Below are 25,974 nucleotides of genomic sequence, written 5' to 3' on the forward strand. Positions count from 1 at the left end.
AACATATTTAACAATTATTTGTCATCCAACATATTAAATAATCTATCATTTTATGTCGAGATTGCAATTGAAAAGGCTTATTAATGATGGTTTAAAATTTAACAAAAGTAGCTTTAAGATAAAAGGTTTTTAGTGTACCACAAAAATATACTTAACTTATTAAAGTTTCTTGTCTATTTCTTTCATCAATAATTAAATCGCTTCGTCAAATATAATCCTCTCAAATAAACAACAGATAATGTAACATTTAATACATAGAGCAATTATTATAGACAACAATAACAACAATTACATTTTACTTAAAATCAAGATCTGTTCTTTGTAAACAAACGTCATTTGCTAAAGAATCGGCCATCTTGTATTTTCAGATACTTAATAGAAATCGTGACACAGTAAAGTGTGGAGATGTAACAAAAAGTTTGTTTTCGAAATAATTTTGCGTCTATAGTTTAATTTAAAACAGTTAAATTTACGTTTTTTTACCGTTGGTCTCTGTATAAAACATATCATCTCTGTCTTTCATGTTTGACAAAAAAGAGAAAATTATATGTTTTAAACGGGGATTTTTGTCTCAAAAACTCACGGTTAGTCTGATACCTTGTCTGTTTTTAGCTATTTAAACGTATAAAGTTTAGTTACAAAGTTGAGATCTTGATTTGAAGAATATACTTTTACGAGGGCGCAGCCTACATAATCACACATCTACACACATCAAAGCTTATACATTTAGGTACATTTATAAGCAACAACATTTATTTTTGTTCTTCTATATTGTCTTGTTTCTTTAAAAAAAAAACTATTCTGTTGATTAGGGCTTGTTACTTATACCAAGATATTTTTTTTTCTTTACCATTCATTTAATTAAATCCTATTGGATATTTTAAAGTCCGTTAATGGCAACATTATCATTTTTTAGTTTAAAAATTACGTAAAATATTAAACAAAAAACATCAGATTTTAAATTAAATCACTACATAACCTAGTTATTTCAAAATGGCACGAGAAATTGATGTTTAAGAAAAATCTGACTCAAAAATAAATCTGTGATATGTAGGAATTTTCTATGATATCTCAATTTTGTACAACAGGTGTGGTTTAAAAAAATAATATCTAATATTTGGCATATGATTTGGCATTAAGATGGTGACGATTTTTTAAAATCGGAATAGAATTGGTGTTACCAGTTAAAGATTTTCTACTACTAATACTTGCATTGTAAAAAATCTTACTCTACACATTTATACAACATGTTTTTTTTTATATCTCACTATTTTTATTTATTTGCGGCTGAGATTACTTTGTAATAAATAAATAACCTTATTTTTCTGTCTTACCATCCTTCCGTAAACCATTTTAGGGGACACATCCAAAAACATATAGTTATCCCTTTCTTTCTCTTAAAAAAAAGAGAGATAACAATCTACTTGTTTTTGTATAAGTTTTTCGGCACAGGAAATTGACTGATAATTTTAGATGGTTCGTAATGAATTATACATAAACAAATAAAGCTAAGGTTAAATAATCTGCCGTTAATAAAAATAATTATAAATAATAATGATAATTTCGACCCTATAATCTTTTACACAAAACGATTAACTTTATAATTCAAATATAATATTTAAAGGAAATGTGCACGAATGTCTGATTTTGACATATTTTGTGACCTTAAGGTACGATTAGACTACGAAATATACGTCCGACATTAATGTCTATATTGTTTACAGATTTTTACACAACGGCTTAGGCGACAAATTATCGTGTCGTAATAATTTTGGAAAGAGATTAACTGATTGTATAATGTCGTATTGTAACCGTAGCTTAAGAGAATGAAGTCACTTTTTAATTTGCATCAAGCCATGTCACAAAGTCATGAACACATAAAAAGGCTTGACTGATGTTAAAATGTGTGGTGTCCACTCGATTCGTTTTTTTTTGTTATTTTTTTGTTTTTGCGTTTCGGAAGTCTAATTTTAGCACTCTTCTCATCCTTATGTTATAAGGAAAGGATGGGATGGGGCATGGATTTGATTAGGGATGTATCCTTCCCCTCCTACTATCGTAATGGAAAATATTCTCTGTCTGTACGTGTCCTCCTATCTATAAGAGGTAGGCACCGCATCTGCAATTGTGTGTATGGTGGCGCATTGAGGTTACCGTATGCCACTTTACAATATATAAAAGAAAATCGTTACATCGTTTTGTGTGAGAGATCACTCCCAGATGAGAGACCGTCATGTCTAATTAATTCGCGAGTCGAGGACGGAGTGTTATGTGAGGTGCAGTGTTCTTACGGTGTGGAAGGTTCCTCCTCCTGGTTATGTTTGGCAAGAGCAAGTAGAATCATGGTGAGTTGCTTCCTGCTGATCTTGCCGTCACTACTGTACTCCACACCTTGGAGTATTGTCTCCTCAAATTCGAGAAGATCCTGAGCGTCGTAATCCTGGATATAAACGCCATATTAATTAAAAAAACTATATACAAAAACAATATTTTTACAATAAGGAAATTTACCTTTTTCACTAACTCCAGTAAGTCCTTTAAGAATCCACGCAATTCTTCGTTTTCTATTGAGCCGTTGTTATCCTGGAAATTGTTGAAGGATATTTTAAATGCAATTTCAGCAAACCTTTGCCTTTAGTTGACGGAGGAGTACAAAGAGTACGTACAAAAAGAGATTTCCTCTTTCTATGCATCCTCCCTTCCGTCAAACCCAATCCCTTCCCATTCTTTCTTTATAAGAAAAGGGAGGGAGAGAAAGAGGAGTAAAATTTTTGTCAATTTTACTTTTTTTACTTTGGCACGCATATTCATCTTACGAAAAGTTGAATTGGTTCTATTTGACGCAACATATGTGTGGTTATGACGTTCATGTCTTCTGCGTGGTCGTGGTATTCCACGCCTACACAGAAGACATAAACGACACGTATGTTGCACGGATGTGTTCGTCCAGTGCAATAGCACTAACAATAGCGTAACAGACGTTGTTGCTGGCTACAACTGTTAAATTTCTTGCTTATGGAGGTCGTACGTTCGGCCATGATAATGACTTTTTATAGAGGTATCTCGCTTATCCAGGTCTGACTGTATTATGTATGATTACGTGCATAATATTTAAAATACTTACCCTATCGTATAGTGAGAAAACTCTTTCGATGTCGTCTTTTGTTAATTTAGTAGCTCCCTAAAAGAAGATTAATGTCATAACATTTATATAAAATGCACCAAATAATTACTTTTAAAGTAATATAATTAATTAATTGTGTTGATACTAGCTATGAAATAATCGTACTTCATACTAATATTATAAATGTGAATGTTTAAATGGATGGATGGATGTTTGTTTGAAGGTATCTTCGGAACGGCTCACCAGATCTTAATGTAATTTGGCACAGATGTAGAACATTATCTGGAAGAACACGTAGGCTTTTGTTTTTTAATTCCGCGCGGTTGCCGGCGACAGTTATTTTAATAACAAAAATTATTATTTAATTACGATAGTTATAAACTTTTCTTCAATTCTATCAGATAAGTGGCAACTAAGATTTAAAAAAGATAGAAACGTAAACAATAAGTTTTAACAGGATCGCAACTAGTGCTGTGAATGTTTTATTAAAGTTATAAAATCACTAATTGTTTCTAAAATGCTAGTTTTTAATAGAATAAGAAAATAACTTAATAACTATGCAGTACAACATACTCGTAAAAAGAAAACCTAATTTCGTTTAAAAAAGTCAATTTATTTGCAGACAGTATTAATCCGATAAATCGTTCAAATTATAGATAGTTTTGTGACATGATTCGAGCGAGGTTTTCCTTTATTTATAGTGTCTTTCGATATACAAACTGCCAGTCTGTTATCTTATTAAAGTACGAAACTGACATTTTTCGTTATTTATTCGTATTGGGAATACTTTTTTTTTAACACTTTAATGTCAGTAATATCAAGTAGTGTAAAGTGAATTCGACACACAATGTGGCATTTAACGTATTATTGTTTAAGTACGTAGAGCCAAGGAATTTTATATCATATCATCCTACATATTGGCTCATAGCTTAAGGTGACAATTTGACGTACGATATCCTAAGTTGTAAGCGAAATTAATTCCTAGTATATCTTATGATACTTTTTCTACCGTAATTTTTATAATATATAATATCCAAACCAAGATATATCCAAACACTACAAACTAAGATTGCACCAAAAATAATTTTTAAGACGTGGCTAGGATGTTTTAATATCTCGTCAATAATTAATACTGCATAGTTACTAAGCTACGAGGACTCACCTCTATGCCCTCCTAGTAGTGCGCAGTGCGGAACACAAGCTAAGTGTTAGGATAGACGATAGAGATAGGCAAACAAAGAGTAAGTGCCATGCGTTATTTAAATATTAGTTTGTATTGCATTCTAATGTGCTCAATAGATTTAACAGGTTACTTTGACTATTATTATATCATCTGTGCTTTTACTAATTTAAAGGAAGTGTATACTCTGTGGTTGGTTTTGGCACGCTAAATTAAGATAGATTTTTACACTGTAGAACTAAAATATAGTTATTAAAATGACGATGAGTGATACTAATAAATGTGTGATAGCTTTTATAATAGCTACGAGCTTGAACCATGAAATAACCGTTTTTTGTTAACGGTTATTTTTTTTTATTCTGTCCGTTATTGATCAAAGAGTAATCAATACAGAAGATACATTAAAAATATTTATTCTTTTCAAATGATTTTATTTTGAGAAATGAAATAAAATGGATGTATTTATTGTAAAATTATGTTAGCGTCACGAAGCTTAATAAAGTGGAAAATGGAAACGCAAACTTAATATATCGTGTAAATGAGAAAATTTTAAAGCAGCCATGCAGATAATATGAGAGGTTACGAAGATTAATCATTGTATTATTTTTATTAAGTATTTATCGAAATATATGAAAATTAGTAAAATACAAACACTTCTTTTGTTAATAATAGACATTACTTTTTTTAATTTATCATAACTGAACGATATTTAAATGCATGCAAGTAAAATGTCATAGAATAAAATTATTCAGTTATTAATTTATTTAAATGTAAACAAGCTGATATGAAAACGATATGGAAATGTTCAATGTCTTCTGTTGAAAAGATTAATTTTAGAATATTTACCTTAAAAACTTGTCTGCACAAGAAATTTTCTTTAACGGGCAATAACCTAGAAAATTATAAATATTAAAAAATAACCTGCACAACAAAAAATAACCTAAAACCTAACCTTTTTTGTAATTTCACAAAACAGCTGATTAATCTAAAAAAAAATATTAAACAATTAAAAAAAAAGTAGACTACTTATTTGTGGTTGATCTGCCTTACTCTATTTCCCGGATAATATGAAATTATAACGTATTGTTCAAAGCTTCATATAGAGCATTAATTAAATTTGCCTGATCGGCTCTGAAGAGATTAAATCTAGATATTGATATTCACTTTTATAGTGCTGACATAATTTATAAGCCAGCGAATAGCCGCGATAAAAGCTTTCAAATTATCAAGAACTAACCGGATTATCTTATATCTTTAAATGAGCAATTCTTGTATATATATAATTGGAATCTCGGAATCGGCTCCAACGATTTTCATAATTTTAGTATATAGGGGGTTTCGGGGGCCATAAATCAATCTAGCTAGGAATCATTTTTAGAAAATGTCATTTTATTCGTGTTTTATCGATAATCAACTTAAACATAAACTTAACTTTTTCTATCGGTAAGATCGAAAAATATTATTCATATTTCATCATTTTATTAGTAATTCGTACTTAAATATAATTTACAAAGAACATAATTTAAAAAAAAATACCAATCAAAGCTGGGTCATCCAGGTACTTTATTTTAAACAAAGCTGTATATATTCGTTCTCTTTAGTTGATATTTTATTAGTTAAGTTTCAATAGTTTTTTTGTACATCTTCCTATATCTATATATAAAAGAAAGTCGTGTTAGTTACACTATTTATAACTCAAGAAGGGCTTTACCGATATTCCCTGTATTAAAGGAGGTAATGACTTCCTATAAGTTAAATTGCGTAAGTACAAGTTTTATAAGTTAAGTAATAATATTAATCTAAAGAGAACATAATAGTTAACTTAGGACATTGGATCGTAGTAAATTTTCCTGTTTTTAATAGAATGAAATCATAGTTATTACCTATATATATATTACTTACTTTGCCATTTCTGACAGCTGTAGTCTACCATCCTTGTTGGAGTCGAACACTTGAAGCTAATAAATGAAGACAATTTTAAATAAATATAATTATAAATATTCGTATTATAGTGTGTTTAAGATAAGTTTGACAACTGCCGCCTATAAGATATTGAATTTATTTTGTATGAGGAATAATATTGTACTTCTTGGACGGTTGTCATAGTTGTCGAACTAATCTATCTTGAATAGACACACTATAGTACCATTGAAATTTACATCTATAGATATTTGACATCAGGTAATAATAAATAAAACATTTTTAATTTAAGTTAGAGACATTAATTGCTTAATTAAACAGTAATTTACTTTTGGTTTCTGAGACCGAAATCTCTGTATAAAACATATCCCTTTCATTATCTTTGATAAAAAAGAGATAACAATGGATTAAATTATTCAAACTTTCGTGAGACATTATACTAAACTGATATATAAACACGGCTAAACACTGACGTATATTCGTCCGGTGGCGGCACCGACTAGTTTCGAGCCCATCGGGGGCCCACTGTGAGCGAGTGAGCGATGGGCCGCGTCCGCGAAATAATACCAGTACCACTCATCCTAATTAAGGGCCCTCGATGGGCTCGAAACTAGTCGGTGCCGCCACCGGACGATTATACGTGAGTGTTTAGCCGTGTTTATATATCAGTTTATAACAATGTATATTTTGACCTAAGAAACCTACGGTTAGACAACGTGACTCACCATTGTGTCAGTATATTCAATAAGCTTGTCTTCCGATACGTCGTTGATTTTCTTAGCTTCTTTTAATAAGTCTCTAAGAAAATTCTGAAAACAACACCATTGCTTACACCAGGATTTAATAAAAGAGAGTAAGTACATATTGAACCGACCTTCGGTATGTAAAAAGGCATTAAGATAAAGATTATGGGTGCTGATATTATGTATCCATCAATATCAATCTTATTGTCTTGCAAAATAAGAGAGGGTGTTAGTCAAAGTGCATTCACTCCGAATCGATTCAATAACGAACTTCAAAAATGTATAGAACTGACAATAATTATCGATAAGTCATGTGATTGACGCGCGTCAGTTCCATACATTCTGAAGTTCGTTATGGAATCGCTACGAAGCGAATGCAATTTGTCTAATCCCCATAATATGACAAATTAAACTAAGTAAAATAACGCACCTTTAGTTCATCTGCTTCGATGTACCCACTGCCGTCCGTGTCGTACTCACGCCAAATCTGTGTACATCACGTCATTCATCATAAGCTCATTATACATCCCCACCGAGGGGCTCGGAGCCTACTCTTAGTTAGGGGTGACTAGGTGACTAGTCTGGCCTCTGGCCCAGTGCGGGTTGGTCTTTATCTTATACTATATAAAATTCTCGCGTCACAATTTTCGTTCCCATACTCCTCCGAAACGGTTTGACCGATTCTCATCAAATTTTGGGAGCATATTGAGTAGGTCTGAGAATCGGCCAACATCTATTTTTAATACCGCGCGGACGGAGTCGCGAGCGACAGCTAGTATCGTATAATAAAATATTTCTATGATGTTAAATATTATTCGTGTCAATCCAAAAAACTAAGGGGGACAAAACTAGCACTTTACCTATAAGTATCAGTTGCCCTCGACTTCCTCTGCCCGTATTTAAAAAAAATGTAATAATAACTGTAGCCTGTTAGTCACCCGGGGATGATGTAGCTACCCAAGAGTGAAAGCATTTTTCCAATTGGTTCAGCAGTTTCGGAGCCTATTCAATGCAAACAAACTAACCTCTTTATTATCTTACTAATGAATGGATGGATGTTTGTTAAAAGGTATCTCCGGAACTGCATGGATTTTGATGAAATTTGGCACAATTGTAGAATAAAGTCTGGAAGAACACATAGGTCAATTTCTTTTCAATTCCGCGTGGACGTAGTCGAGGCGACAGTTACAGCAGTAGAGGTGAATAAAATTAAATTAAATAAGTACCTTCATAAACTCCACACTGGATTCTAGAGGGTTATCAAACCTGAATAGTAGCAGAAAGTTTTCCTCCATAGGCAGTAGTTGAGCGAGCTGCGAACAGTACGGTGTAAATTATTACATCTTACTAATATAATAAATGCGAATGTTTAGATGGATGGATGTTTGTTTGAAGATATCTCCAGAACGGTTGAATGTATCTCGATGAAATTTGGCATACATATAGTGCATTGTCTGGAAGAACACATAGGCTATTTATTATGTTTGTTTATAATTCCGCGCGGATGGAGTCCCCAACGACAGCAAGTTAATACATAATTTGTGAATCCTAATTTGTGACATTGTTCTGATGAAACGGGAGAATTATCTTTCTATCGCATGTAATACTACTGCAAAGGCTAATCGAAATTAACCAAAAATTTGGTAAGAATTGGGTACATTCCAGGAAACAATTTCGTAACAAGACTTCGAAAACAGGACAATTTGTTTGGTTAATTTTCGTTTTATTTACACGTGTTTTGCTTTACTATAATTAAATGTTTTTCCGATGTAATCAAGTGAAATATATATAAAATAAAGTATAAAACATATCGTCATCCCTGTTATTATCTTTGATATAACAGAGATAACAATAGGTTTTTCAACGAAGATTTTGATATCAGAAAACTACGGTTTTCTGTGTTTTTAATAGAATATTATTTGTACCTCTCGTATATCAATTTTGCCATCTTGATTGTCATCGTACGCTTCCATGAAACACGCTTTCAGTTCCACCAACATCGAATCTGATACAGCCTGAAAATCAATTGAAATCTATGAATACCAATAAAGCCAATTTATATTATTTGCAATACTGAGAAGGATTGTTATTTGTTTTAAACGTCAAAGGTAAAAATACAAGCTATCGAATACAAAATGAATAATCAAAATCAGTTCACCCCAGGTGAAATTTTGAGGTTATAAACATATAAATGCAGCTTAATATAGAACCACCTCCTTTTTATTTAAAAAGTATATTTGTATTTTCATTTGTTTTTAATATGAACGTTATCTATAAAAAGAGTAACTGCTTTTTGCCTTTTCACGAAGATGAGTAAAAAAAGAAAAAATACTTATAAACGTTATTACAAGATTCAAAATGGAAAGTTTTAATCAAACATTAATATGTAAACGAAGAGAACATCCAACTTTAGTGTTCTGAATTCTCAGTGTGAAGTAAGAAACTTTAGAAGCTAGTTTAGATCTGAACAACGAGGATGTCAGAGAACTTTATATGCACTTTTGTTTAGTGAAAAGTTTGTTAGTACTAGCTTGAAATGTTTTAAAATTTTAATTTTTTAATGCAAAAGTTTAGAAGGTATAGAAGGAATGAAGGTAGAAGGAAGTTGTACAGATGTTTGTTACAAGGTATCTCTAAAGGCTCTTTGAGCCGTCAAAGAGCCTCGGTAAAATTAGGGTTGTAGAACATACTCTAGAAGAACACATAGGCTACTAATTATGTTTTTTTTAATTCCGCGCGGATGGTGTCGCGGGCAAAACGGATCTTACTAATATTATAAATGCGAATATTTAGATGGATGAATAGATAATTGTTAGAAGGTATTTCTAAAACGACTCAAAGAATCTCGGTAATATTAGGCATAATGATAGAAAATAATCTAGAAGAATACATAGGCTATTAAGATTTTTTTAAATCCGCGCAGACGGTGTCGCGGGTAAAAGCTAGTAACTTTATAAAGCTCAACGTTGCTTTCCAAGGCATAAATAAGTTTTAACAATGTCATGTGGCAGTCCGCCAAGCATCGATCAGTTGCAATCGCAATTTGACTTGATTGAACGAGGCCTATTGTTACAGCTATTATGTATCGCTGCATTGTTCCTACCTTCGATTGCTTTTAGTGCTCAATCAATATACATCAAATATATTCCACGTTAATCTTATATGTAAAATTCTCGTGTCACAATTTTCGTTCCCATACTCCTCCGAAACGGCTTGACCGATTCTCATGAAATTTTGTGAGCATATTGAGTAAGCCTGAGAATCGGCCAACATCTATTTTTAATCCCGCGCGGACGGAGTCGCGGGCGACAGCGGGTTGTTTATAAAATAAACTAGTTGTTTGTCGTTAAAGTTAACTACAGTTAAGTATTTATTTAATCAAAAAAATAGAAAGTTTTTTTGTAAAATATTTAGTCGATTATTGTCCACTAAAGGTACGCGTCCATTGGGCCACGCCGGACGCATCGCGTGCACGGATTAAACGGATTCGCTTTGCCATTCGATGCAGTGCGGATGATGTATGCAGCGTTATGTAAAATCATACAAAGCAAACTAAAATTCGTTGCGGGCCGTGCGTGTGATGCGTCCGGCGCGGGTGCAAGTAACCGCGTCAAATCTGACAGCGCGTTTGTCAATTTCTTTGCAAATCGTTAATAGTCCAGCATGTTTTAGGTTGAAGTATTTGGCTTCTATTATCTTTTTAATGGAATAAACGGATAAAGGCAAATGCTTTGGCAGAAATAATACGAGATTTTTCGTTAAAGTGATGCGTGTTAATAATCGAAAGTCACATCGGTATATGTTGCGTAAAATTGGATGGTCGCCGGTCGCCGGTCGCCGGTCGAGCAGACTTTTGCGATAAATTTACCCAGAGTTAAGTTTTAGACCGAATTAATCTCGATATTATTTTTGTAGCGACTGAAGTAGAAAATAGAAAAATTAATATTTACTTTTGTCATATGAAATTATAGACCTTTAATAAAAAAAACAGAGATGGATGTTCTTTAGAAGGTGTCCGGAACAGATAAATGGATCTTGATGAAATATTGCACAGATGTAGAATATAGGTTGAAAGAATACATAGGCAGACCGAGTCGCGGGACACAGTTAGTTTAATTATAAACGTTAAAGTCATAATATTAATTGGTTAATTGTTTATTTTCAATCTAAAAAAGAATTTCATTAAATAGTTACTGGAATCATAAAACAAAGCCAATTTTATTATATAGACATCTTGAAGAGCGTTGTTTACGCACGAATGAACCGTCAGATTTTATTCGTAAGTTGTTTCCACAGCAGATACAAAACATATAGTCATCCTTTTCATTTACATTAAAAAAATAGATATAACAATATAATTCTGTACACTTGTTTTGCTATGAGAACTCAAGGTAACACACTTAATGTTATTTATTGTGTTTTCTACACTCGTATACTGCGCACGTATCGCTTGAAAGGTCCTTGTAATATGTTACTGATAGGTTGTAAACTTAGTCAGATTTTAATTTGACTAGCCATATTGGCTGGAAACAAATAATAGTAGTAGTAAGTTTTTGTCTATTTGCTGCATTCAGTCGTGTAATGGTAACCTTCCTTCCCGCACTTTTGTTAGGGAAGGGGAAGTGGATTTGACAGTGGAGTGGACACATAGGAAGGAAAATATCGTACTTCTGTGCGTCCCTTCTTCGGTCGATTGAAAGTACGTAACGCATCTGCAATCACCGAAGTGTATAAGTAGCGGTCACTTTGCTATTTATGCGAATTCAGGTGGTCGCTTATTCAATTGCTAAATTATAATACAAAAAATCTTATTTCTAGAAACTTACTTCTTTGTTTAAAAATTTAAACCATTACGAGAAGTTTTACTAAATAGTCATTTTGTATGTTTTTTTAGGTTCATGAATAAAATACATAATATTCTGTTTGCAAAACCCTTAGTGATTATTTAACGTGGGCGTGTTTATTCTGTTTGTGAATTTGTGTATGAATCACTCGTTCCTCGCCGGCTCCATACATTAGGTAATTGTTTGCGAAGTTACAAATGAATTCAAAATATTCTCTCATCAAACGGACGGTCTGAAGGATACTTATTATTCAACAATAACAAGTTACATTAACAATAAAGCCTTAGATGCGTAATAGATATACGTTTGTTACTCAAAATCCTTATCATTAATAATAATGCGAAAAGTCTGTCTGTTTGTCCTTCTTTCACGCAAAAACTACTGAACCGATTCAAATGAAATTTGGTACACAGATAGACTAGATCCTGGGGAAGGATATAGGCTTACTTTTTAATCCGAAAAAGGGGTTGTAAAGAGTTGAAAGTGAGGGTGGAAATTAGTATGGGAATATCGTCATTTTTTTTCAGTTAGACGCTTGAAACTTATTTTTTAGGCTTTTAATTCGATATAAATTAATATGATAATGTTCTTTATACTATATTTACACAATGGAATTTGTAAACGTATGTTTTCATGTAATTTGTCATGCCACCGCCATGTGTTAGCACCGCCCAGAGTCGTTTGGCTTCCCGCCAATAAACATAACAACTCTTAGTAATGGAGATATACTTTGTCAACACATAAATTTTCATATTAAAATCACCATAGGAGAACCTTTGTCTGCGTTCAACTAAAATATACTAAACTAGATCTCGCCAACGACTCCTTCCTTGCGGAAAAAAAAGTGGCTTGTATGTTCTTCCAGACTATTTTCTACATCTGTGCCAAATTTCAGCGAGATCTATGCAGCCGTCCTGATGATAATTTCAAACAAACATCTATCCATACATCCAAACATTCGCATTTATAATATAACTAGCTGTCGCCTGCAACTCTGTCCGCATGTAATTAAATAAGAGACTATGTTCTATACGCTAAATTTTAGCAAGATCCATAGCCTTTCTAAAGATACTTTCTTACAAACATCTATCCATCAGTTCACATATCCAAACATTCGCATTTATAATATTAGTAAGATTAAAACAAAGATTTTTACAAATAAATAAATAAAAATAACATTACGAAAGCAAAACCTCGTATAAATAATGAAGTCATGGATTCTACTTAATTGCAAGAGAGTCGTGCAAAAGTTTGCCAAGATCAAATCTAAAATGGCCGCCTGTAACTATGTTATTTAGTTTCATAGTGCTACAACTAAAACTTGTTTCAAATATAAGAGCTTGTTTGTTCAATTTTCATTACGTATTCTATTTAAAACTAGCTGTCGCCCGCGACTCCGTCCGTGTGTATATAAAACACTTAATTAGTGTAGCCCATTCATCCACATCACATCCATCTCAACAAAAAGCTCTTTAAGGCATAAATTAAAAAAAGGAAGAATAAATAGTATCCTATGTCCGTCTCCTGCCTGTAAGCTACCTCCTCACCAATTTTCAGTCATATCGGTAAAGTCGTTCTCGAGTTATAAATAGTGTAACTAACACGTCATTCTTTTATATATATATAGATAAAGTTTTTAAAATCATAAATATCCATAGATTTAAAAATACTTAAAGCGGAGCAAAAATAAGGCGTAAAATGCCTCTGGAGGCTTTTTGTTGGGGTAAATTGCCTCATTGTGGGTTAAATCGACTCTAGATTAGAGGTCAAAATGGTATGAAACGTTCCATCTAACCTACTACTATTATAAATGCGAATATTTAGATGGATGGCTTAACGGATCTTGGTGACATTTGGCACAGATATAGAACATAGCCTGGAAGAACACATAGGCTACTCATTAAGTGTAATTTTTAATTCCGTGCGAACAACGTTGCGGGCGATAGCTAGTACGCTATCTATTTACATATGCTGAGATAATGTTATGTTTTATTTCTGCTATCAGTTTTGTTTAAGGCAGATTATAGCTTTATGAGAATCGTACTAGGTTAGCATGGTTGACTAAGATCTAGTCCTTAGTTCCCCCGAGCCCGTGAGTTGCAAAATAATCTACGTTAATTATAGTCTGTTTATATAATTGCGAAATTAACAATCGGTCGCTGACATAGTTATGGAAGTAGCGTTTCCTTGAATAGATATTTGTTTTATTGTTTCGCGTGTTAGTCATTGATATATAATCTTCTTATCATTGTTATCTGTATGTTTCTTATATATGAAAGTATGAAGATGACACATGTACCAGATTATTCACTGAGCGACTGTTAACTTGTGACTAACATAAGGAGAAATAGTAAGTACTTTCATATTGTATTTTTTTAATATTTAACATATACTACCAACTGCCAACTACATGTTTCAATTTGATTCAAATATTCAAATTACTTTTTAACGTAAATTAATTTGTTAGTCCTGTGTACATATAAAAGTGTCATTTAAGAACATTTTCACGAAGACTGGATAAAACATATCGTCATCCCTGTCATTATAAATCAGAGATAACAATATATTTTAAACAAAAAACTCAATTAAAAGTATACTTTAAAATTAGTGACAGCGTGAAGAAAATTATACTTTATACTAAAAATGAATTTTAAGGGAAACGATGACAGTAATGACGTCATATCTTCTTTCTCTCTCGTGTAACGAAACATCGCATGTCCTTGAATAGGAGTTTTAGGTTAATTTATTTCTATAGATGAAGATTGTACTGGTCTGTGCCGTGCTTGCTGTCCTAGCTACAGTTTCAACGTCATCTATCGTCAAATCTCCAACATCCCGAGCAAGCCTATACTACGGATATGTCGGCCCTGGTGACAGATTGCTAAACAGGTATTGTAAGATACCCCATTTTTGTTTACGTTAGCCTGCTGGGACCTTTAATTTTGGGTTATTTAGTCTAAATGCAGCGTCGGTAGCTTAAGGGTTAAGCATTTGACTTGTCATCTGTAGGTCTTAGGTTCGTATCCTGCCATTTACCAATGTACATTTACTTTGCCTCACCCTTAACTTAGGGTAGGCTCCGAGTCAATCAGTAGGGACATATTGCGAGCTGATTATCTCATTGCTACTAAAACATGACTGATTGACCCGAACAACCTCAAAGACTTACATGTTTTTTTTTTGTTTTTAGGACGTACGTTCAGAAAGCAGCGATCCCTAATACAATCCAGAGTCAGGACGTAGCTTACCGTGGTAATATTACTACTAGGATCACTGCAATCCAAGTGGTGGAGATTGGATACACTCAGTGGGCGACTCCTTGGTTAATTGCGGGGGGAATTGGTGGGAACAATGTGACTATAAGGGTACAATCCGCAAGAGGCTATGGGTACTATTACGTAATTGATATTTGGGGACGATAGATTTATTAAAATGTACTTTTAATACGATCAAGTATTTGTTAATTACAGAATGGCTACGATTCTTTGTGTTTTTATTACCTTTTATACCAGGAATACATATTGATGTGTGACTATTATGAAATAAAAAAGTGAACCAAACGAATCTTACTAACTAAATGCGAATGTTTAGACGGGATGGGTGGATGTTTGTTAGAAGGTATCTTCAAAACGGCTCAACGGATGTCGATGAAATTTGATATACATGTAGATCATAGCCTGGAAGAACACATAGACTACCAATTAAGTTTTGTTTAAATTCCACGCGGACGGAAACACTGGCGACAGCTAGTTATTACTAAAGTTATAAGGTGAAAAAGATTTCTTTGCGTTGAATATACGCAATTAGTTTTTACCCATTTTCTTCTCATTATTAGAAATAAAAGAAGTATTTAATGTAATATCGTTTTATTAACTTATCAATAAAATTAATCTTACAGATACGAAAATTTTACAACTTTATCTCCCCCAGAATTCAACTCTATAGTTGAAACCACCGCCTCTAATAGTTTCTAATCTGACAGTCGCATTTCTCCATCCAATGCCACCAGAGATCAGGCGTGGTCTAGCGCGCTGGGACATGCCTATCTCAACCGCTCGGATTGCTGATATCCTGGTAGTTACATTCCCGTAGTATGCTACGTCTTGTGATTGAATAGTGTTCGCTATCGCCCTCTTTTGGACTGTAGAACTAAAAAGTACATCATTAATTAATAATAAAAAACGAAGATATTTTTAATTTAATTATAAAATTTGTTATTAGCCAATTGAGAAAATCATAGAAACATTTTTTTTATGTGACATCAAATATTGTCAATTATTCCTTTCATTGTTTCACCATTTTTTTATAGATTAGTCAGTTTATAAATAGACGATATTCACAATTGTTCGATAACATATATAACATTACGTAACAGTAACACTATACCTTGCTAATAAACGATCACCTGCACCTATATAACCAAGATATAAATTGGCTCTTGAAGAAGAGTAGTCAAGAGACGCGCTATTCGTGAATCCTGATGCGACAACAGCAAGCACGGTCAATAATAGTACTAATTTCATCTGAATAAACGAACAATAATATTAAAATTCAAATATTAACAAGTATTTAATATTAAAAAGTAATATTAACAAAAAAAAATAGCAACTTTAAGTAAAACACGAGTTTGAATTCCCGAAAACAATCGATGTATCTTACGAGTACTAATATTATAAATGCAAATGTTTAGATGGACGGATGTTTGTTCGAATGTATATTAAAACAGCTGCATGGATCTCGTTGAAATTTGGCATAGATGTAGACATAGGCTACTTATTAAGATTTATCTAGTAAGTTATATTTCCATGTTTTAAAATACGTACGAATATTGATGCTGTTGAAATCATTTAAAACGCAAATCATAGCAAAAAAAGCACAGAATTACAGTAAATTTCATAGAAATAAATAAGTAAATACTTACTTTGAATTTTTATATTTATCACCAAATAGCAATTATATTTCAAAACAAAATGATATTCCATCAACGAAACAGTTAAGTTTTATACTGATCACATTATGATAGTAGTGATAATCGTTATCAATGATTCACCAATTTAAAAATAATTAAACAAGTTACTTGGAAGCCCCAAGATAATAACAATCAACTGTATGATAATAAACAAATTATATTATTATACATTTTTTTTATATATCATATGGTAGCAAACGAGCGAGCGACCACCTGAAATCACTGAAATAGCGATGGTACCGTTGCCCATAGACATACGCAATTGCATATGCGTTGTCTACCTGTAATCGACGGAGGAGAGGATGCATAGAAAGAAAATATTTTCCCTTCCCATGCATTCTCTCTGGTAAGTCCACTTCCACTTCCCATCCTTTCCTTATAAGAATAAAGATGGGAAGGTAAAGAGGACTAAAATTAGGCCTCCGGAACGCATCAGACGAATCGCGGAATTGCTTTCACTTGACTCCTGTCTTCTGTGTGGTCGTGGTATTTCACCGGGCGAGCCGGACCAATTTTTGCGAAGATGTTAAAGCGGGCTCTACCACAGTTAACATTTTAATAGGGTAATTTTAATCCCTTTCTATCTTCTATAAATGGACAGGCTACAAACCGTGGTATTTTGTGCCTATTTGATTTTCACCATTTCGGTGCTGACTATTGCGCTTTGTAGCGTTGGTGATACAAACGAATAACAGAGAGAATTAACTGTCAGGAACTTCGAAACGAGCGAAGAATGCTTTCTTTCTTTTAGTAGTCGATTAATTAATTATTGTACTCAATATTCCTGTAGTTTTCCCTAATGAGTGTCGGCTTAGTATCTACTACTTCCATACATCTCTATCAGCCGTCATATATGAATTCATTCCCTTACGCGTAGGGGGTGAGAGAGACAGACTCAATCCATACTTCGGTTCTATACCTTTGTACTCCATATACTAAGGAATTCTGAATTTGTCCATGTTTCGTCTAAAACAAGTAGAATGTCGATCTAATATCTTTGTCATTAGGGTGTGCCCGCAATAAAATTAATGGATTTGTCACTTATGCTTTTAATATTTTATTCACCAAAATATCAGTATTACGAAAATTGTCATAATGTTTACTTGTGTGTTAGTTTATTGTACTTTATTATTAATTGTAAATCAAGCAAATTCAAATGAAACAGATTTAATTAACGGTATAGTGGAAGAAAGTGTTGATGGTAATACAGAGGCCGATATAAGAAATGAGGTTATGTTATTACCCGCCTTCCATGTTCTTCTTTGTCCAAGTAGAATGATTAAAGTCAACGGCAAATGTGTACCAATTTACGATTGACAAGCAAATAATTAATCTACAAATATAATAAAGTGAAAAGTGTGCAAGAGTTAAATATTGTTAATATGGTTACGAAGTGTCAAAAGTTTTGATAATGGATGAATTTGGACAAAGAAAAATATGTGTCTGTAAAGGTCTTTACCGCAGACGCATTTGAAAAAAATATATACTTTTGTCTCTGTTTTGTCAAAGAAAATGAGAGAGAGCGAAGATATTATCCGCACAAATGTAAATCTGTGGAAATGCACGATAATTTTATCATATCTCGCACAGATGTAAATCAGTGGAATTTGGAAACCGGATGATACGTCATTACTGTGAAAGAGATAGGAAATATCAAAATAATAATTGTTATCTTTAATCTATATTTAGTATACAGGACGACAATATATTTATTATTTAAAAATTGTGTAATTAAAAAAAAATCACAATATTTTTTTTGTTTCTTTTTTAAACTGTAAGGAGAAAAAACGTAAAGCCGGTTAAGTATGAAGTGGATATGAAAATAATTTCCTGTAACAGCTTACGCGGCGTCCTGTGTAAATATCGTTTTGGGCTTGTAATTAATGTTAATAAATAAAAATATCAGTACTCACATCAGGACTGACATCAATGAAGTTGGCACTGGACACAAACTCCTTCAAGAAGCCATCCAGTTCGGTTCCCTCGATGTAGCCGTTACCTGCAACATAATGATATTTAAAAATTCTTCACATACAAGGAGAAAGTTAACAGTATCGTAATACTATGCTTATGGAATGAAAGCTCTTATTGACATCTCTTTTTTACATAAGTACAAATGTTATCAACTTGTTGAATGTTTAGAGCAAATGTTGACCTAGAAAATAATTGCTATATTTTTTTATAAGTTATTAAGAAATATTAATATTTAAAGTAAAAATTGGCATAGAAAATATAAGTTTTATCTAATTATTACACTGAAATATCTGGAATAAGTCCCAACTGATTTCCGTTATCCCTATTCCTTCAGACTTGCTTTATAACATTGAGAACGAACTGGTTTCTGGAATCCTATTAACTAAATAATTAACGTCGGCTCAAGGCGGCTTTTGTAAGGGATTTTCTGTCGTAAAACGTCACTGGCCAGCCGGGATTATTTCGATTAATTCAAATCTCTTTATCATTTAACACGCCTTAGACGATATAAGTTCATTTATTATTAATTTTGAATAAAGGTATCGATTTGATTTATTAACATACATTTTTAAAATATAGGTATTAATTGTTATTATTTAAAACACGTGTAAGTTAATAATTGCATTATTAAGGTATTAAAATGAGTGTTACGCAAATGCTTTTCCGTTCTGCTTCGACGCTTAATTAAGGTTAATTGAGCTTGAGACTGAATTAATTACCGTTCCGGCAACTATCAATTGAGATTAAGCGATAGTTAACTAAATACTGAATTTAACTAACTACCGTTAATTGGCTTTGGTTAAAGACAAAAGCTTAATCATAGACTATTCTGAAGCAAAAGTCTAAAATTGCATTAAGCATCTAAAACTCGAGAAATAATTCTGTATAACTATAGTATTGCTTTTATCTAGTTTCTCGTAAATATCGTCAGAGTATTTTTGCAAGAAAAGTCACTCGACATTTTCTCCTTCAAACAAGTTTTACATAAATTTACCTAATCTCTTGTATTTTTATTAACGCCTATAATCTATATCTTATGTTGTGCGAGACTTGTAAATTGCTATTAAATAAATAAAGGAACAAAGAGGCTATGTATTGCCTCATTTGAATAGAAATGGGGACATATATCGCGGCAAATGTTGCCAGTATGGGCCGTAGCTAAATAAATAAACTTTAACGAAAAAAGCTTTCACATTTTTGTCGGACTATTTTTACTTCATATTGTTTGTCAACGTGGATATTTTCTTTATTATTCTAGCCTTGCAATAAGCAATGATATACAACAGCGTACTGCGATTTTTTACTGCCATAACAACTGACAAATATATTGTCATCTCGCTCATACATATTGAAAAAAGAGATAAATAATTTAACAATTCTGGAATAACGTAAGTACATTATTTACAAGTATTTTATTTTATGTTACGTGAAAATATAACAGAGTTGTAGTCTCCAATGATGATCCTTTTGTCAAATTCAAGAGGTGAAACGGTCACAAGTGGTCATTCAAACTGTCGTCCGGATTTAATAATATTTCATACTAGCTGTCGCCCGCGACTCCGTCCGCGTGGGTATATGAAAAAACTTAATTAGTGTAGCCCACCTATCCATCCATCCACATCACATCCATCTAAACATTCGCATTTATAATATAAGTAAGTTAAATAAAAAGCAGCTCTTCAATGCATAAATTAGAAAAAGAAATGAATAAATAGTATCCCATGACCGTCTCCTGGCTCTAAGCTCACCTCACCAATTTTCAGGCATATCGACTATCGTAACGAACACGACTTTCTTTTATATATATATAGATTTCAGGTACTTATAAATACCTATTTGAAAATAAAAATAGATGTACCAAATAAAAATCATTAAACTAAGGAAAAATTTATATATTTAAAGAAAAAAAAACATCGATTTTTATAACAACTGTGGTACTATTAAAGTGGGTCTCCACAGCTGGAAGATTAATACGAAAACATATTTTGTCACCGAGACACAGAAATAAAAACGTTTTACGTTACTAGCTGTCGCCCGCGAGTCTGCTCGGTATTAAAAAAAACATAATAAGTATCCTATGTGTTCTCCCAGACTACGTTTTATATGTATGCCAATTTCATCGTGATACCTTCAAAAAAAACAGACATCCATCCAAACATAGACATTTATAATATTAGATTACGGTAGGGGAAACACATTAGATGTCTTTAATAAAACTAAATATCTGTTGCATTCATATTTAATTTTAATTGTTATTAGAAGCTAGTATTATTGTGGCAGGCAGGTTAGTATGATTTGGAATAACAGCATTTAGCATCCGTAGGGAATGCTCAGTCGGACAACTAAACTAACTAATAAATACCTTTGGTCGTAAGTTACGTAAGGCTCTTCGTACCCAAGGCAATGTAAAACTTTGTTAATAACATAAAATCTTTACGTCGCGAGTATCAAGTCGCCTATTTAGTTAGTGCAGGCATATCGCCTACATGTCAACTGTGTAGCTCCGCCATTTTGAAAATTGCAGCGACTTCTATTTTCAAAATGGCGGACTTTTAACTCACATTTATGATTTGTGTTGTGTGAATCGCTTCGCTACTAAAATCGCTGCGATTCGACGATTTACTTTACCTTGTATACGAAGTGCCTTAGACCCTTCTATATTTAATTTTCAAGAGATTACTGTATGTTTTGATCGACTAAGAGAAGACTATTTTAAAATAAGGTTAATATTCTGTACAGATACGTATGTATATCTTTTATATGGGTTTGTATGTATGACAGTTCAATTGTCTCTGCCTAAAGCCTAAAAAATTTTACCGATTTCGACGCGAATGTTTTGATTCGTATTGTTTTAAAAGTCAATCAGTTATTTAGGTTTTAAAGATTATTTATTTTTTTAAAGATTTTAATGGTAATGACATAATAGTTATAAGCTACTAATAATTTAACAAATGTAAAAATTAATGTTGAAAACACGCCAAAAAACTGGGTAATGAATATCGTTCCGTGTTATTCAAAACAAAACGTAGTTGTTAGTATTTTATACACTGTTTTTTTATTCAATGATTTAAATCTATTCTCATAATACAATAGAAACATTGCCGGAATATTGTTTTATTTCGTTGTTTTCTGCGGCAGAGGTATTTTATTATTTGTTTTATTTCATATTAATCTTTATTACAGTCGCTGTCTCGTCGAGCGGAAAGTACACGATAAGTATTAGAGTTAGGTGAATAAAAGTTTTATATATTTCATTTACTTTGTATATAAATATTTAGTTGGATAAAGATTGTTTTCTCATTGAATTGTACAAATGGACTGGTTATAAGACGTAGTATTTTGTGCCACATTTTTCTCGCACATGTATGTTTATCTGTATGTGAGTTTACATTTGAACTGTTGTTACAATTTAAGAAGGGCTTTGACCTTATAAATCCCAATATAAACTTATATAAAAAAGGCTAAACACTCACGTATATTCGTCCGGTGGCGGCACCGACAAGTTTCAAGTGAGTGGGACTGGTTTCGTGGACGCCCGTTGCCGCGATACGTGAGTGTTTAGCCGTTTTTATATAAGTTTGTTATAATGTCTCACGAAATTTTGAATAATTTAAATCCCAACTTATTAAAGATTTCTTATTGTTTTTACATTTCGATCAATGTAAAGGAAAATTTACAAAATACCGCGAACAATCTTTTAGTGGTGAGAGAATGCCTTCATCTATGCGTCAATGCCAATGTAAGGAAATGTTGTAAAGGGAAAGTAGATTTAGACAGAGGAAGATTAAATAGCCTCTATTAAAGGTAGACAATGCATCTACAATTTCAGGTGTCGTGTTTATGTGAGTCGCCATTATTCAGTTATGGTCAGCGGTACCTTCGCTATTTTGGTGACTCCAGAACAGCTTGTTCGTTTGACAACATAAATATAAAAAAGCAATACGTGTAAAATACAGCGTAGAAAACAGCCTTGATGTACTGTTTTCTGTCTCTAGAGAGAGATTCTGTAATTAGAGAATTACATTTGCAAGACATTTTCGCATACCTAGCTGACATCTCGACGTATTCAAGTGACGCTGAAAGCATTCATGCTTCGTGTTATTACATTAAAAGCTGTCATCTGAACTTAAGATTTATTTCGTCTACATGTTATTTTGAATGTATAAACTTTAAAGTATAAATAAATCTTATTTCTTTGTAATATTATTATATAAATGCGAAAATGTTGCTTAGATGGATGGATTGATTGATGGATGTTTGTTTTAGAGTGTCACCAAAAAGGCTGAATGAATTTTGATGAAATTTGGCACCCACGAAAAATATATTCTGGTAGAACGCATTGGCTGCTAATAAAGTTTTTTTTTTAAATTCCGCTCGGACGGAGTCGCGGCCGACAGGAAGTTTATCTATATCTTTATACAAAGGCAATAATTTTTCTTTTAATTTAGTTACCCAATAATTTAAGTTCGAATTGGTTCTAAATTCTAATTACAAAATAATTTTCACGCATCTATAACGAACGAATAACGAATAAAAAATAGTGTATTATATTTGGTTTTTGGTTTGGTCTTTAAATCTATTGTAAAATACCTAAACATAAATAAGTATTTGTCGCTGAACTTTTGAACAACGAGATAACTAAATTAGAGTCACTGTCGGCATTTTAAATGTAACTAATTTCACGAGACACGTAACATGTACCGTCTAGAAGTCTGATTAAATTACTTGGAATATGTTTAAAATTTTATGAACAGTATTTTGAACAATGTAACCTTAAAAATCTAACTCATCAACCTGCCCTTATCCCTATTGAGGGTCGTCATAGTATGTACTACTACTGCATACATCTCTATCAGCCGTCATATCGGAATCTACCCCCTACCTACGCATATCCTTTTTCATACAGTAATTTCATACTTTTTTTGGTCTTCGTCTACCTTTGTAGTCATCCACATTCAACCTCATTACTTTTTTGCTTATATCATCATCATCCCTCCGCATAACATATCCAAACAATAAATCTTTTACACCTCAATTTCTCAATAACTAGCGCTACTTTCAAACTTCCTCTAATATACACTAACATAACATAATAAGAAAGAGAAAAACTAAAACTCTATTTGAGGTTAGGAAAATATCAGGCGCTGGTTAATTAAATTAAAAAATAATTAAAAATACTTGAACTATGTTACTATAATAATATTACAATTTTAACTATATTTTAATTTTAAATATTAGTAAATCGGCTTTCAGTTTGAAGCTTAATTAAATTCGCGTTACACAAAAGCTCCTTGCGGTTTTCAGTCCTAAAAGCTTTTCAGTACCTCTCTACAAATTAGATGAGTATTTTAATATCTTTATGTTCTGTGAAATATAAGTGACAGGTAAAAGGGTAAATTGGGGAAATCAGTGCTTGTAATTTAGAGTAATGTCTTATTTTCAGGGTTCCGTACCTCATAGGAAAAAAAACGGAACCCTTATAGGATCACTGTCAAGATCCTTTTCCTCAAAAACGCGTGAAGGTATCAAGCTGGAATTTATTTATTTTATTATGTCTCGAAATCGAAAAGTACTTTTTAGAATGTCTTTTGTTTTAGAATTTCTTTTAATTTTCAAATTTTATATCCAATATTTCTCACTCTTTTTATAAACAGTATTTGCACCAACAATCGTATAATATATTCTAATTTCATGAAACTTCTTTAGCGAATTTCAGTTTATCAAATTAGCTTAACAAAAAAAATATTCGTTAAAAACTTACCATCTCTGTCGTAATGACTCCAAACCTCCATGAACTGATTAGCTGATAGTTTCTTCAATTCTCTTGAATCAGGGTCTCTGAATTGACGCATAAAGTTATTAGCTCTATCGAAGTTAACCTTCTTTGATGATGTCGAATCAAAACTCATTTTTACAAGAAATATAATCTTTCGTAAACCTTTAAAAATTACACTTTAATTGTCAATGTATGAAAATATGATTTATCAATATATTAATTGTTTATTTTCTTTGTAAAATATATCTACATTCAGATATTTTTTGGCTTTAATTATTGTCGATTTGTTATTAAAAAGTTTTCACTTATTTTTCTAACACGCCTTCCATACGGATAATCTGTAACAAAAAAATGTTCAATAAATTAAAAACAAAAAATTATTTTGTATCTGTAATAGCTTAAAATAATTTGATGAACAATTGTAACTTCTTGATAAAGCTTCGCATTTTAATTTATAATTGCCGACATTTTTTTATAACCTCAAAATTTTGTAATTCTAAATATTCGTTTGTATCAATTATTATGAAGAGCGTCGGTGGCTCAGGGGTCAAGCACTCGACTTGCAATCTGCAGGTCCTGGGTTCGAATCCCACCATGTACCAATGTGTTTTTCGATTTCCGATTTACATATGTACATTTATCCGACGTTCTTACGGTGAAGGAAAACATCGTGATGCAACCTGCACATATCTGAGAAGAAATTCAAAGATATGTGTGAAGTCAACCAACCCGCACTTGGCCAGCGTGGTTGACTATGGCCTAATCACCCTTAACTTAGGGTAGGCTCCGAGCCCCTCGGTGGGGACGTATAGTGAGCTGATGATGATGATGATGATGATCAATTATTTATTTCTCGAAAAAGTTAATGCCAAAAAAGCAGCCAGCCAGAAAATGAAATTTTATCATCAATAATCTGTTTTCTTTCTTCTTTTACTCTACAAATCTAGATAACGAAAAAAACACGTTCGACCTTGAAAGTGATATTGGAAACTTTACCTATAAGTTTTCGCTTTACGACTGTCTCGCAATATATGTCCATACAACTTTTATCTTTCCTTGCCAAATCTCTAAAGTTTTTATGTAACAATTTTATTTTATTTTCTCATTCCTAAGTTAAAGAGGCATCCTTATCCGACATTTCTTACAGTGAAGGAAATCGTGACATATGCATTCCCGGGGCAAAAAGGTAGCGACGCGTCACCCGTCACGTTCCGTTTTCCGAAATGGTAAACAGTAAACTTCGGACGTTCGTTTGGTCATGCCAAATGTTGGTCCGCGCTCTCTGTCTACCCCTCTGGGTTACAAGCGTAAGTTATATTTGTTTGTCCTAACTTAAGTAAGGTTAACAATAAATGGGAATTACATATTTTTTTTTAAATTAAGTGGTCAGCGAATTTGAAATCTATTCTCATTTTTATTAAATGCAGGTTTCAGTTCAAAGACG

The 25,974-nt window shown here is 32.5% G+C and overlaps 3 protein-coding genes across 4 annotated transcripts; 1 reads left to right on the forward strand and 2 right to left on the reverse strand.

Annotated features, from left to right (window-relative positions):
* Nucleotides 1–494: 494 nt before the first annotated feature.
* Cbp53E (Calbindin 53E) lies at nucleotides 495–24,707 on the reverse strand. Of its 2 annotated transcripts, XM_013327052.1 has the most exons (12): nucleotides 24,516–24,707; nucleotides 18,694–18,779; nucleotides 8,893–8,982; nucleotides 8,194–8,280; nucleotides 7,398–7,454; nucleotides 6,950–7,033; nucleotides 6,207–6,262; nucleotides 5,151–5,196; nucleotides 4,287–4,298; nucleotides 3,125–3,181; nucleotides 2,512–2,583; nucleotides 495–2,440 (listed from the first exon to the last, which is right to left on the reverse strand). In XM_013327052.1, exons 1-12 carry the CDS (start codon nucleotides 24,661–24,663, stop codon nucleotides 2,288–2,290), a joined length of 948 nt encoding a protein of 315 aa, XP_013182506.1. In that variant the 5' UTR covers nucleotides 24,664–24,707; the 3' UTR covers nucleotides 495–2,287. The 2 variants fall into 2 exon arrangements, with proteins under 2 accessions (XP_013182506.1, XP_013182513.1); XM_013327059.1 differs by lacking the exon at nucleotides 4,287–4,298.
* On the forward strand, nucleotides 14,065–15,292 carry LOC106128600 (uncharacterized). The gene is made up of 3 exons (XM_013327068.1): nucleotides 14,065–14,161; nucleotides 14,567–14,700; nucleotides 15,002–15,292. Exons 2-3 carry the CDS (start codon nucleotides 14,567–14,569, stop codon nucleotides 15,231–15,233), a joined length of 366 nt encoding a protein of 121 aa, XP_013182522.1. The 5' UTR covers nucleotides 14,065–14,161; the 3' UTR covers nucleotides 15,234–15,292.
* On the reverse strand, nucleotides 15,700–16,833 carry LOC106128611 (probable salivary secreted peptide). Its single transcript, XM_013327079.1, has 3 exons — nucleotides 16,733–16,833; nucleotides 16,198–16,334; nucleotides 15,700–15,960 (listed from the first exon to the last, which is right to left on the reverse strand). Exons 2-3 carry the CDS (start codon nucleotides 16,332–16,334, stop codon nucleotides 15,729–15,731), a joined length of 369 nt encoding a protein of 122 aa, XP_013182533.1. The 5' UTR covers nucleotides 16,733–16,833; the 3' UTR covers nucleotides 15,700–15,728.
* Nucleotides 24,708–25,974: the final 1,267 nt, after the last annotated feature.

The sequence above is a fragment of the Papilio xuthus genome, unplaced genomic scaffold (genome assembly GCF_000836235.2).
Source record: "Papilio xuthus unplaced genomic scaffold, Pxut_1.1 DF829758.1, whole genome shotgun sequence".
In the NCBI taxonomy this organism is placed as follows: domain Eukaryota; kingdom Metazoa; phylum Arthropoda; class Insecta; order Lepidoptera; family Papilionidae; genus Papilio; species Papilio xuthus.

Coding starts and splice junctions, on each gene's coding strand:
- Cbp53E (XM_013327052.1), bottom strand. CDS start 24,663: ATGAGTTTTGATTCGACATCATCAAAGAAGGTTAACTTCGATAGAGCT. Junction 8,983..18,693: donor TCATTGATGTCAGTCCTGAT/GTGAGTACTGAT, acceptor ATTGATTTTCAG/GCTGTATCAGATTCGATGTT. Junction 2,584..3,124: donor TTTTCTCACTATACGATAGG/GTAAGTATTTTA, acceptor AACAATTTCCAG/GATAACAACGGCTCAATAGA.
- LOC106128611 (XM_013327079.1), bottom strand. CDS start 16,334: ATGAAATTAGTACTATTATTGACCGTGCTTGCTGTTGTCGCATCAGGA. Junction 15,961..16,197: donor GGTGATCGTTTATTAGCAAG/GTATAGTGTTAC, acceptor TGTACTTTTTAG/TTCTACAGTCCAAAAGAGGG.
- LOC106128600 (XM_013327068.1), top strand. CDS start 14,567: ATGAAGATTGTACTGGTCTGTGCCGTGCTTGCTGTCCTAGCTACAGTT. Junction 14,701..15,001: donor GGTGACAGATTGCTAAACAG/GTATTGTAAGAT, acceptor TTTTGTTTTTAG/GACGTACGTTCAGAAAGCAG.